This window comes from Candoia aspera, chromosome 2 (assembly GCF_035149785.1).
Source record: "Candoia aspera isolate rCanAsp1 chromosome 2, rCanAsp1.hap2, whole genome shotgun sequence".
Lineage (NCBI taxonomy): Eukaryota > Metazoa > Chordata > Lepidosauria > Squamata > Boidae > Candoia > Candoia aspera.
The window spans coordinates 187,910,861-187,923,724 of NC_086154.1; the positions used below are offsets into that span (position 1 = coordinate 187,910,861).

At 41.8% G+C, this 12,864-nt stretch overlaps 1 protein-coding gene across 3 annotated transcripts in view; it reads left to right on the top strand.

Moving 5' to 3' along the window:
* The first annotated feature begins 407 nt into the window (after nucleotides 1-407).
* PSIP1 (PC4 and SRSF1 interacting protein 1) overlaps nucleotides 408-12,864 on the top strand; it is a 36,550-nt gene continuing 24,093 nt past the window's right edge. Inside the window, exons 1-4 of one of the 3 annotated variants that reach the window (XM_063295044.1) lie at nucleotides 408-533; nucleotides 875-1,030; nucleotides 7,281-7,357; nucleotides 10,946-11,084. In XM_063295044.1, coding sequence (XP_063151114.1) covers nucleotides 959-1,030; nucleotides 7,281-7,357; nucleotides 10,946-11,084 — 288 coding nt within the window. In that variant the 5' untranslated portion in view covers nucleotides 408-533; nucleotides 875-958. Of the gene's footprint in view, nucleotides 534-785; nucleotides 1,031-3,013; nucleotides 3,095-7,280; nucleotides 7,358-10,945; nucleotides 11,085-12,864 lie in introns of those variants that run through there. The other 2 variants (XM_063295046.1, XM_063295045.1) reach the window with 2 other exon arrangements.

A 12,864-nucleotide genomic window follows, 5' to 3' on the forward strand; every position in this document is an offset into this window, starting at 1 on the left:
GGCTCGACAGAAGAGATACGGGAACCCGCGGCTGACCCTTTGGCAATATCATTAGGCCCATTCAAAGTTGAAATACCCCCCGCCTCTACGCTAATACGAACTCTCTCGCGTTTGCCTTACGGCCTGCAAGAGCGCTGCAACAGGAGGAGGAGAAGGCGGAGCGAACCATTGTGCTGCAGGAGGAGGATTCTGATCAATGAGACTCTTGGGCCGGCGCGGCCAAACCTCTCTTTCGACTTCTCTAGAGCGCTTCCCCTCCTGCCCAGTAAGGCAACGAAGACGGGCGAGAAAACTGTACTCGCTGCCTCTACCTCCTCGCTTTCCCTGGCTTCCCCCTTTCCTTGGACTCATTTGGTGCGCGCCTAGCCGGAGCGAGCCCTAGGCGGCTGGCGCGAGGAGTGGCGGGTGCGCGCCCTCGAGCTCGCAGCGGCCGCGGTTTGGCTATTGCGGGGGGAGGGGGAAGGTAGAGCAACGGGTAGCTGTGGCGGGGTAGGAGGGGGGCTGTGGGGGCTTGGCGCGCGTGCGCGGGTCAGGTAAGCGGGGTTCGGGGTGGTCGAGCTCCGGCGGCGGCGGCAGGGAGAGGGCGGGTGGCTGTCCTTCCTTTCTTGTGATGGGGGACTTCCTTCCCGCCAAAACGGGAAAGACGAAGGCTTGGCGGGCGGGAGCCGCGCTGGCCCTGGCGCCGCTGGGAGAAGGGCGGGTTGGGCGGCTTCTGCGGCGCCCCCCTCCCCTCCCCTCCCCTCCCCTCCCCTCCCCTCCCCTCCCTGCCGTGGTCGGGGGGAAACGGGTGAAGGGAAACTGGGCTACAGCCGTGTGCTCCCCTCAGCCGCTTCCCTACCGCCTTTCCTTCTCCCTCGCTCCGCCCGCGGAACAGCGGCTTTTGAGGACGTCGCTCGCCTACAGCCCCGCTCCGTTCTCCGCAGCCTGACTCGCCTCCTCCGGCGCAGCAAGGAGCAGCATGAGCCGCGATTTCAAACCGGGAGACTTGATCTTCGCCAAGATGAAAGGCTATCCCCATTGGCCAGCCCGGGTAAGCCCCTCGGCTCCGTCCCTTCCCCTCCTTTCGCCTGCCGCCGTTTCACCGCTACGGAAAGGGCTGCCGCATTTCCCCGTTCCTGGAAGACCGGCGTCTTCTGGGCATCGCCGATCGACCCCCCCGCCCAAGGGCCCCGGGAGGGCCTTGAATCTATCTTTGAACTTAATTCATCCCCTTGGCCGTAGCAGTCCAAGCGGAGGGGGGCGTGTTGGTCTGGCGGAAGTGACTTCTAAGTCACATTGCAGATACGTACATGCTGGTTTTTACTCTTCGTGTTTTGATGGGGTCTGCTGTACTCCCTCGGATACATAGAGGCGATTCAGTACCCTAAACGTGGCGGGCTAGTTTCTGATTCAGTACCCAGCGGGCTGAGTTTATTGTTCAGAGGGATGTGCAAACCAAGGCATTCAGTACATTGAGTCAGTTAACCGTAGCGTGTTGTGTGAATACAATTTCAACAATAGGGACCTAACGCTTATTTTGTCCAGATCGGATGGATTGCAGTTTGAACCTGCTTATGGAGGAGGCGTTTAGAAAATGAATGATAGCCTCATTTTAAATAACTCTTTAAATGTTGTATATACTTTTATCACTAACAATTAGCTTTAAAAGGTCAATTACTACTACTACTGAATTCAGTGCAGAAATTGCATAGATGCCAAAAAGTGTTTAGCAGAGTTACACATTCTGTTAAATGTAACTACTCGGCATGATTTAGACAACCAAAGGTCCAGCTCTTCAGAGTCTACAAAACTAGATCACAGCCAAATCTTAATTTTACAGCTGTACTCTGTTGTATCACCTTGTGCTTTTTTTCTTTAGATTAGTCTGTCTCAGAAAGCAAATAGCTTTGTAGTATTCTAATGGAACAAAATCTGTCCTTTGGGAATTGAGCAGTGTAGTTTCTGGATCTCCCCTCTTTTCATCTAACTACTGTACATATTATGTTCATTTCTCCTGACTATAATATTCAGACTATTGATTAACAACATGGAGAAGTAGCAGCAGCAGTTGGTTAAAAAAATGGAGTGTAAAATTTATTAGCTTTTCTTTTTTTCATTTTTGAGATCGAACTACACTTTCTAAACAGTTTTTATTCAACAAATGTAAATGACCACAACTGGAATATAACCTATTCGTTGCATATGGTAATGGTCCATTACATTAATGTATTTAGAGAGATTTGTATGTGGATTGTCTTCCTTTTTGATATGAATCTCTGAATTTCAGAGGGTTGGTTATGAGGGATGCACTGCACTTTTTCTCAGAAGCCAAAAAGTTGTTTGGAGACAGCATTCCTCCATTCCCCAAACATGTTAAATTAAAGAAGCTGTGTTGTCCAGGGATTGCACAGTTGCACGATTCCAGGAATAATGTGCATTTGGCTTAAGGCACTGACAGTGTACCAATGCCTGCTCCAAAATATCTTGTGGGCCCTTCCTTAACTCAAATACATATTTTTATGTGATGGGCAGTTATCATGCAGTTCTACAACAAGATGTAGCTTCTTTAAGGAGACACTGACAGTTACGGCGTGCATGCCTAGACTTACTCCAAAGCACCTTTTGGGCTTCTGATGCAAAGTGTACCACATCCCTAGCAAATAGATAAGTTTTTTAAAATAAAAGCCACCAAAAATGTTGTAGCACTTAAAGATTCACACCTCTATTGTGTCATGAGCATCAGAAGCTCATATCAGATGTGGTTATCTGTTGTTGATTAATGTGGTATATATCTAGATAGAAGAAAAATGCAAATAGAGTTAAATGGCTCTAAGAAAAATGAATCGGTACCAACGAAGCTTGAACATATAGAAAAAAGCACAGTAATCCTCAGTTTGCTGTGTTAATTCACAATATAGTGAGAAGCTGTTGTTCTTTTTCATATTCAAATAAATAGAATAACAATTCTGGGTAAAATCTGATTGAACAGTTATATATTGGAGATTCCCTTTAAAGTTTCTTTGTTGATGTATAGGCAACCACACCTTGGAGCCTTCTATTATGTTGATGCTGAATGGTCCCGTACAGTAATGCACTAATGAGAACAAAAGTCAAAGTAAGTAGTATCTCTCCAATCCTGGTTTATCCTGAAAAAGCTAAGCAGGATTGGATTTGGTTACCATTGAATGGAAGACCACCAGGAAGTACCAAACTGTAAAGTAGACTGTGAAGACAAAATTAAAAAACTCAAGGTGGCAATAGCAAACCAGTTAAGCAGTGTTGCCATGAAAATAACAGACACCAGGAGCTGAGCTTGACTTGAGGGAGACTTAATTAAAATATATCAGCTTCCATCTAATGTCAGTCGCTGGTAGACTTCTTCTAAAGGACAAAAAGCCTGGGTATACAGATTACACTAAGCCCAAATCAAGCAAACAGTATGAACCAACTAGCGAATGCTGTTTTCATGTGCTTTGGTCTAGATGGAGAGCCCAAGTCAGAATCTGAGAATAATTATTCCATAAATATTAGCAGGGAGCAAATACAGGTAATCCTTGGCTTACGACCATTCATTTAATGACGGTCTGAAGTTACGCCAGCCTTGGAATAGGTGCTTTATTGTCCTAACTGCCAGGAAACACGCTGAGACAAGGAGCTGGTCTCTAATGTTTTATTGCTTGTACATAACAGGAATCCTAACAAACTGCAGAAGCGTGGGAAAAACCCAGCCATATAAACCCCAAAGGTTAAGGCGGTCCCGATCTGTGTCTCTTTGAATGGCTACCTAATTCCTCAGTGCTACGCATGCGCTTAACAGTCTGGATGGGAGCCCCCTGCTCGCCATCCTTACACATGACATTTATGGCTTGTAAAGCACTTCTGGGCATCGCAAAAGTCACACCACCACCCCACAGTCATATGATCGCATTTCGGGCACTTGGCAACCGGCTTGCGTTTATGACCCGTTGCAGCATTCTCCGGTCACGTGATCACATCTTTGACTTGCCATTTTCTGGCAAAAAATGCCCATTGGGGAAGCTGGATTTGCTTAACAACTGCATTGATTCACTTAACTGCCATAAAAATGGTTGTAAAATTGGGTCCGGTCACATGGTGACTCGACTTATGACTGCAATGACTTACAATGGGAATTCCGGTCCCAATTGTGGTCGTAAGTTGACTACCTGTAGGATGCTTTTGCATGTAAGCGAACTTCTCCATGGCATTTGGTTGGCCAGTATTGCAATTAAATGTTAGCTGATCTAATACAACAGGGATCTACTAATGTTTACTGCAAGCTTATGTTTGTTTATTTAAGCCTTTAGAAAAAAATTGCCACTTAAGAGGAAAAGTGTTCTCAATCTTTTGACCACCAAATGCAAAGTATTTTTGTTTAATGGGACTGTTGACTTCGGTTTTTAATCACATTTAACTCTATTGAATGCTGTAACCACCTGTGACTTCTTCTAATGCATGTTTGTTAAGTATGTAGGGCTGACTGAAGGAGTGGAAGTTGCTCCTCCAAGCAGATTTGGAGCACCATTAAAGGGGAAAATGATTTCCTGTAGGGAGAGGGTATATTGCAGCTTGGATTTTTCCAGACCAGCTGCTAAAATATCCTGGGCTACATCTGAAAGTGAATTTGTGCAAAAATGTATTTAAACAATAATTCAGCGGGACAAGTGTAATATTTTTGAAAAAAATCAACTGAAAAAAGTAATGTCTGCCAATTCTACACTGCTGGTTGTAGGAATCAAATCTCATGTATCTGTATACACACACAAAATTATCAGTACTTTTAAATCTCTAATAAATAGTAATGCAAGACATCCACTTTTTAAAATCAAAGATTGATCAACCAATCCTTATTTTATTTATTTAATTTTTATCCCACCTTTATTATTTTTATAAATAACTCAAGTCGGTGAACATATCTAATACTCCTTCCTCCTCCTATTTTCTTATAACTTGAAATTCATACAAACAACTTTTCTTTAAATAGAAATATATGGAACCTTATTTTTTATTGTAGTTGGATTGGTGCATAGTTGAAAATATGTGAATTAAATTTTAGTGATATACATCCTGTGCACACAGATGTAGGCAAAGTTCTTACAATACTTTTAAAGACAGAATGAGTGTACAGATATATTCACATATACAAATCTATATTGACCATGTTCAGATACTGCTGCTGCTACTTATGTTTTTGCCATGAATATACCTTAGGTTGTTCTTTAAGTGGTACTGTTGTGAACCATTCATTCATTGTCTTAAGCATGCCTGTCATGAGTGCCGTTGAGCTAAAGTCATCAGCGCAATGGCACTCATGACAATGACAAGGAAATAAGTGAAGGGGCACAAGTTAAGTAGCCATCAACCCACAACGACTAACGGCTAACAAACAATAGCTAAACGAATCACGGAGCCACCCAAGCCATCAGCGGCAATACAACGGGGATCGCCCAGCTGAAAGCAATCAGCAGAAGAATGGAAACCTGAGGATGGGCGATCCTGGAAACCCTCAACCAATGGCAGGGCAACGCATGGGACAAAGGGGGGTGACGTGACCGTGAGCGAGGGGGCGCTGACCGGCGCGGGGTATTTAAACCCCGCACCGGCGCGCTCCTGTCACTCTCAGCTTTATGTCATGCGCTGCCTACCTCTGAATAACGTTCAGACGCTGGACTCACTCCCCCCGCCCCGGGCCCACGGGGTGGTGACAAACGATCGCCAGCACCCTCCCCTCGCCCCCCGGCCGCGGGGGAGTGGCAAGCAAGTCAACAGGGCAACCGGGGGGCAACGCCCAGGAGACACAACAAAGGCGACGCACTCTAAATAAGAAAAGAAGGGCCCTACCTGGAGCTGAGCAGCACCCGACCAGCCACGCCTCTCGCCTCGCCGAACTGAGCCAAACAAACAGGGTGTGGTTGGAGCATGCGCACGCCAGGTCAGAACCCGAGCATGCGCACCATGGACACACCCTGGGAAGGCACGTGGTAGAGGGAGGAGCAAAGGGAGGGGCGACAACTACTCCGGCGGGAACTTTGAAAAGAAAAAAAAAAAAAAATGTGGCGTTTTGACAGCTCCACGGGGAAAACCAAGAAAACCGGGGGAGAACACTATTCGAAAAGGGGGCAGTATGTCATGAGTGCCGTTGAGCTAAAGTCATCAGCGCAATGGCACTCATGACAATGACAAGGAAATAAGTGAAGGGGCACAAGTTAAGTAGCCATCAACCCACAACGACTAACGGCTAACAAACAATAGCTAAACGAATCACGGAGCCACCCAAGCCATCAGCGGCAATACAACGGGGATCGCCCAGCTGAAAGCAATCAGCAGAAGAATGGAAACCTGAGGATGGGCGATCCTGGAAACCCTCAACCAATGGCAGGGCAACGCATGGGACAAAGGGGGGTGACGTGACCGTGAGCGAGGGGGCGCTGACCGGCGCGGGGTATTTAAACCCCGCACCGGCGCGCTCCTGTCACTCTCAGCTTTTTTCTACCAACGTTGTACCTGCCCTGAAATAAACCAGAACCTGATTTGCAAACCAGCGTCTGAACGTTATTCAGAGGTAGGCAGCGCATGACATGCCACTTTTGAAGGAGGTATCTTATTAAGGTAATTCTTAAAGGAATAACATTCAGTCTTGCATGGAAGCAAGGTATGGTTGTTTTCATGAACAGCAGAGAAGTGTTATGGTCATACTTGTGCACTATTTATTTATCTAATTTTATCACCACCTATCTCCCCCCAAAAGGGGTATTCTGGGCCGTTTACAATAAAAACAAAGTTTAAAATTCAGTGCCAATATAAATACAATAAATATGAATATAAATAAACAGTAAAAAAATAAAACACTATAAAATCCAGATGGCTAAAGATTGTATCTCAACCTGTGAGTATAAAGGGCCCTTCTAGGCCCATCCCCAAGATGGACAATTCCCCTTCCTGCTCCAGGCATGCTGGCAGAACCAGGTTTTTAATTTTTTGTGGAAGTCCAGGAGCAAGGGGGCCTGTCTCACTTCTGGGGAAGAATGTTCCAGAGGGCAGGAGTTATTGCAGAGAAGGCCCGTTTCCTGGATCCTGCTAGATGGAATTCTTTTACAGATGGGGTCCGTAACATGCCCTCTCTGCATGACCGGGTAGGACAGGTCGATGTGATGGGGATGAGACGGTCCCTCCGGTAACGTGGCCCCATGCTTTTTTCCTTTTTATCCTTTGAGTTGTTTCCTATAAATGTTTGATTTAGATGGATCTTTTTGTTTAGTTTTTGTTGTTGTTTGTTACTGTAGGTTGATGAAGTTCCTGATGGAGCAGTCAAACCACCTACAAATAAAATGCCTATATTTTTTTTTGGCACTCATGAAACGTAAGTGTTTTGGGGACAAAGATACATTGGTTTCCATTAGACAATGGGGAAGAATAATTGCTAATATTTTATTGTATTATTTTTTAATAATGCATGAAAAGATTAAGAAAGGTATACATATATTTTGCCACCAAGTCTTTCCTTCTCAAAATGATTTCTAAAAACTGAAATAAGGTAAACACTCTCACACCCCTAATTGCAGTATCAGATCATTACAGTTCCTATAGTCAATGACATATAGACAGTACAGCTTTAAAATGCAAGAATGTATTTCTTCTGTTAACATTTAACAAGAGGATTTGGTCATTCTTTGCTTACAGGCTTGCTTTCTCTTGTTTTTTATTTAGAGGTTGGTGGATTTATTCCTGTTTTCTATTGTGCCTCAAAGCACTTGGAATTAGACACTACTTTAGCAGTAGCATCCATTTATGTCTGTCATAAGTACTAAAACTAAATATTGCATGTATAATGAAACAGCACATTGCCTGCATTTTATTAAAGAAATAAAAGGTTAACTGGCTGCTACGTTATAAGGAATGCAGAAATATAAGACCAGATAGAGGAGAGTTGAGAGAAAGAAGAGGTAACCTGTATGCAAAAAAAGGAAGAGAAACTATAATAGCCCTTATGGGAATCATTCTAAATTAAGCACTCAGGATATGCTTTGTTAATGTACTTCCAAATAGAAACAAGTCAAATTCTATAGAATGTATTCACCCAATGTTACTGTTAAATAAGGTTTGAATGGATCATAGTTGACTGCTTTTCAGATAAATGAGAGATATAATATACTAGTTCCCTATCTCACTGTACAACCAGGAAGAAAAACCTGTTAAGAGAGGAGATAATAGCAGTATAAGAACTCTTAACTTTTTCATTTTGGAATAGCAGTGAGATTTTAAAAGTATATTTGTTTATTCTCAAAATAAATTTAGAAGGAACTATGCCACTTCTGAATGAATTAACCTGCTTTTACCATACTTTACACTGAGTTTATCTCCAAATCACAAGTGTATTTCCAAAAACTCCAGAAATTTTTTTTTCCCAGTATGTTCACATTTTCAGAGGGACGCAGTGGCGCTGCGGGTTAAACCGCTGAGCTGTCGATCGGAAGGTCGGCGGTTCGAAACCGTGCGGCGGGGTGAGCTCCCGTTGCTAGTCCCAGCTCCTGCTCACCTAGCAGTTCGAAAACATGCAAATGTGAGTAGATCAATAGGTACCGCTTTGGCGGGAAGGTAACGGCATTCCGAGTCATCATGCTGGCCACATGACCCGGAAGTGTCTATGACAACGCAGGCTCTAAGGCTTAGAAATGGAGATGAGCACCGCCCCCTAGAGTCGGACACGACTGGACTTTACGTCAAGGGAAACCTTTACCTTCACATTTTCAAGAGTTTTTTTTTTCTTTAATTCGGTGAATTGTGTCTGATTCTCAGAGACTGCCTGGACAAGTCCCTGCAGTTTTCTTGGCAAGGTTTTTCAGAAGTGGTTTGCCATTGCCTGCTTCATAGGGCTGAGAGAGAGTGACTGGCCCAAGGTCACCCAGCTGGCTTTGTGCCTAGGATGGGACTAGAACTCACGGTCTCCCCGTTTCTAGCCTGATGCCTTAACCACTACACCAAACTGCCTCTCTATCCAGGAGTTATAGATATAGGTATAGATATAGGTATGCTAGAACTTCTTGACTACAGAATTTTGGTGGTCATGATTGTAATTTTGAATCACCCATTTTCCTTTAGCAAAACTTAGTGTTGCTGAGAACTTTATGGGTTTTCATCTGAAAAGTCTTTATTCTTAGACATAGATCCCAGTTTGTTATCGTATATAATATTAGAAATGTGGTGAGAGATTCCTCCCAAAAAAAGGTGTGTCAGTTTAAATCACTCCATGATCATAGGGCTTGGATCTTGTTCTTTCCTTGAAGGAGTTAGTGTGTGACTTGTCAGTCTTCTTGGACTTGTGGCTGCTTCTTAAACAGCAGGTGGAGACCAAAGGGCCTTTGCCCAGCTTTGGTTAGTCTGCCAGTTATGACCCTACCTGGACCAGGTTGCCCTAGCAACGGTAACATGACTTGTTCATCACCTGACATGCCCTTAGATGGGGCAGCTTTTGCAGACAACATGGAAGCTACAACTGGTCCAGAATGCAGCAGCAAATGGTAGATCAGTCCTCTCCTGAAGAGGATTAGAGAGTAACACCCCTCCTGAATTTCCCACACTAGCTACTAATAGGCTTCCAGGCCCGATTCACAATGCTGGTAGTGACCTAAGAAGCCATATATAGCATAGCATTGAGTTATAGCAGGCAGCACTTTGCCATACCTGGTAAGAACATCTTGGGACTCCCCCTCTTTCAGAAGTTAGGGGACCATGAATGATACAATTGGTCTTCTCTAGGTAGCTTCCACACTTGGAAACTTTTCTCCCACAAGTTCGTAAGGCTCCCTTATGTCATTTAGAAGGTCACTGAAAATACTTTTATTTTACTGAGGATTCAGCTCTCATTGTTAATGGTATCTATGGAGGAAAGGGTTGATCTATTATTATTTTTTATATTTTAATGTGTTGTAACTTTCCCAGAATCTTCTGACTAGGCCACGCTACAAAAATTGTAAAAATAAATACAATAAATGTCAGGATGGAAAATGGCGACATCATGGTGAGAGAAAAAGTGAGGTCTTAGCTGCAGTCTTTGTCTTCTAAGACATAATTTGGATGCAGCATTGCTGAAACCTACAGAATCAAAGCTAATTGTAGTCACTGAGGCTAATAAAGCTAACAAGACTAAACAGTATTGTAAAATAAGAAAACTACCTTGAGTAGGTGGCTAATCCAACTTCGGATTTTGTGAGTAGCAGTGCAAGAACAAAAGGGGTCAACAAAAAGACAAATGAAAATGAGAAAGAAATGGATAAGAATCATCAGGGCTTGGTAAAGAAAAGAATGCAGATTAGGTAGCTGTGAGGAGCAATGGACATGTTGAAATTCACCCACTATTGAGTTAATCTCATTGTAGACCTTTATTTAAAGTAGAGGCTGGTTCTCCCATAATTTTTTGGAAAATACCTTTTCTCATGCTTGCTCAGACTTCTGTCCTAAAAATCTATTATAAGAAAGGTCTGTAGGCCTTGCAGAGGTTTGCTGTATCAAGGAGTAGAAGATAGTGTCAAAAGGCTTTGTAGCATAGTTGTTTTGCATTATGCAGTTCTTTCTTTTTAGTTACAACTGTTCTCCTAATTTCAACACTGAATTGGTTTTCACTGCAACAATGTTGCTGAGCTAGCAGAAATGTATTAGATTAATTGGTATCAAATATAAACCTTAGTATCTTGCTTGTTCCTCTTCAGTTCTACATTGTGTAGGAGTAATCATTAGTCATTTCACATGACTCCTAATTATTTAGTAAGAAGTCACATAGTATGCTGTAATTATCAAGAGTACTTACTGTTGTCCAAAGAACTGTAAAATCCTAGCATTTGAAAATATTCTTGAAAAGCATTTGTAAAAACCTGCCATATTGCAAACAGTTTTTGTAAGAGAGTAAAGCTTACAGTGCAGAATATATTTATTTTTTTCATTTTCTTTATAGAGCATTTTTGGGACCAAAAGATATATTCCCCTATGCTGAAAATAAAGACAAATACGGCAAGCTAAATAAAAGGAAGGGCTTTAATGAAGGACTATGGGAAATAGAGAATAATCCCAAAGTTAAGTTTTCTAGTCAGCCGGTAAGTTAACTTATAATTTGATTTCTACTAATAATTTGTCTCCCAGGATCTTTTCTGAATATCAAGCTTTCTATACTTGCTACAATCAAGATATTGGCTAGATTATAGAAACAGTAAATCTCAAAAACATTATTACTGTAGTTGAATAGACCAGGCTTATCATTACTGGAGTGGATCACAGGAACCACACATCATATAGTCAAGAGCCAGTTTTCCTGTAATGTCTATTGTTACTGTTTCCCAAGTAACAACTAGAAAGCAAAAGCTAGAAAGGACTTCCAGCTTATCTATCTATCTATCTATCGAATTTATTACCGTCCATTTCCCCTCAAGGAGGGACTCTGGATGGTTTACAATAAAATACCATTTAAAATGCCATATAGAACTATAGAATAAATATAATACATAATAAAATATAAATATGGTGGGAACCCAATGGCTAAAGGTTCTCTATAAACCTGCAAGCAAAACAGGGCCACTCTAGGGAGCCAGCCATCCCCAGAAGTGACTATTCTCCCTCCCACCCCAGGCATAGTGACAAAACCAGGTCTTAATTGTTTTCTGAAGTCCAGAAGGGACGGGGCCAACCTCAGTTCTTGGGGAAGGATGTTCCAAAGGGCAGGAGCTATTGCAGAGAAGGCCCACCTCCTGGACCCTGCCAGCTGGAATTCTCTTGCAGATGGGGTCTGTAGCATGCCCTCTCTGCATGACCAGGTGGGACGGGTATATACTATTTGCAGTAACTGATACTTCTCACAGTCATAGATACCTGGTCCCAGATTTTGGCAGTTTCTCCTTATTCTTGAGAAAATGAATGTTCTGCCCTTTGCTGGCTCCTTCTGAAGGTTTTAGAATGAAAGCCTTCTTCTCTGTAAGAAGGGTTATTCCCTGCCAGAATAATTGAGGGATATAAATATTATATGTAGATCTCTCATTTTCAGGAATTTATAAAAGACTTCTATATTGTGGAAATAATTTAGAAACCAAAGTAGCCTTTAGGAAGAGTAATGGGGAAGCTTGATTCCATGTGTTCTATCATTAAGAGTATAACCTATGTTATACTATTAATATGCCAGTAATTTCTTTAGTAGTCATTAAATATAATGGAACTGAATAGTATATTTAATTGAACTTTATCCTGCAAGGTTGAAAAAAACAGTTTATTTTTTATACAACAGTTTTAATAAGAATTTTATTAACTTTCAAGCAAAGATAAAAGCTACAGAAAAACAAAAAAAACTACAAAGAAAAAAATAGAAAAAACTAAAAAAGTGTGGAAACACAAGATAATTTTTTTTCAGAGTTACAAAAAGAGGTGACTTCCAACTTTTAACAGCAAGGATATACAAAAATTTCCATAATCAATCCCTTACTCTATATTAAACCAAAATCACATTATTTCTATAAATCATTTCATTAGCGCATTGTAAAAACCACTAAATACAGTTATTCCCTCCCCTTATGTTAAAAGAAAAAAAAAAAGGAAAAATTTATATAAACCTCCTAATCAACTTCCCCCCCAATAACATTTATTTAATTATTTCCTTCCTACTACTGGTCTGTACATTTCTGTCTACTATACTAAAGATCAAGCTAAAAAACATATAAATTGTCTGCCATTATACTTGATAATACAATTTTAATAATCTTAATCATATTAAACCCCAAACCATCCAAATAGACATTTATTTTTTTTATTATACCTTAATAATCTTAATCCAAATAGTTAAAAATAAATGAAATTAGCCAAAATCCTAAAAGCAATCCAGATAAATATTCT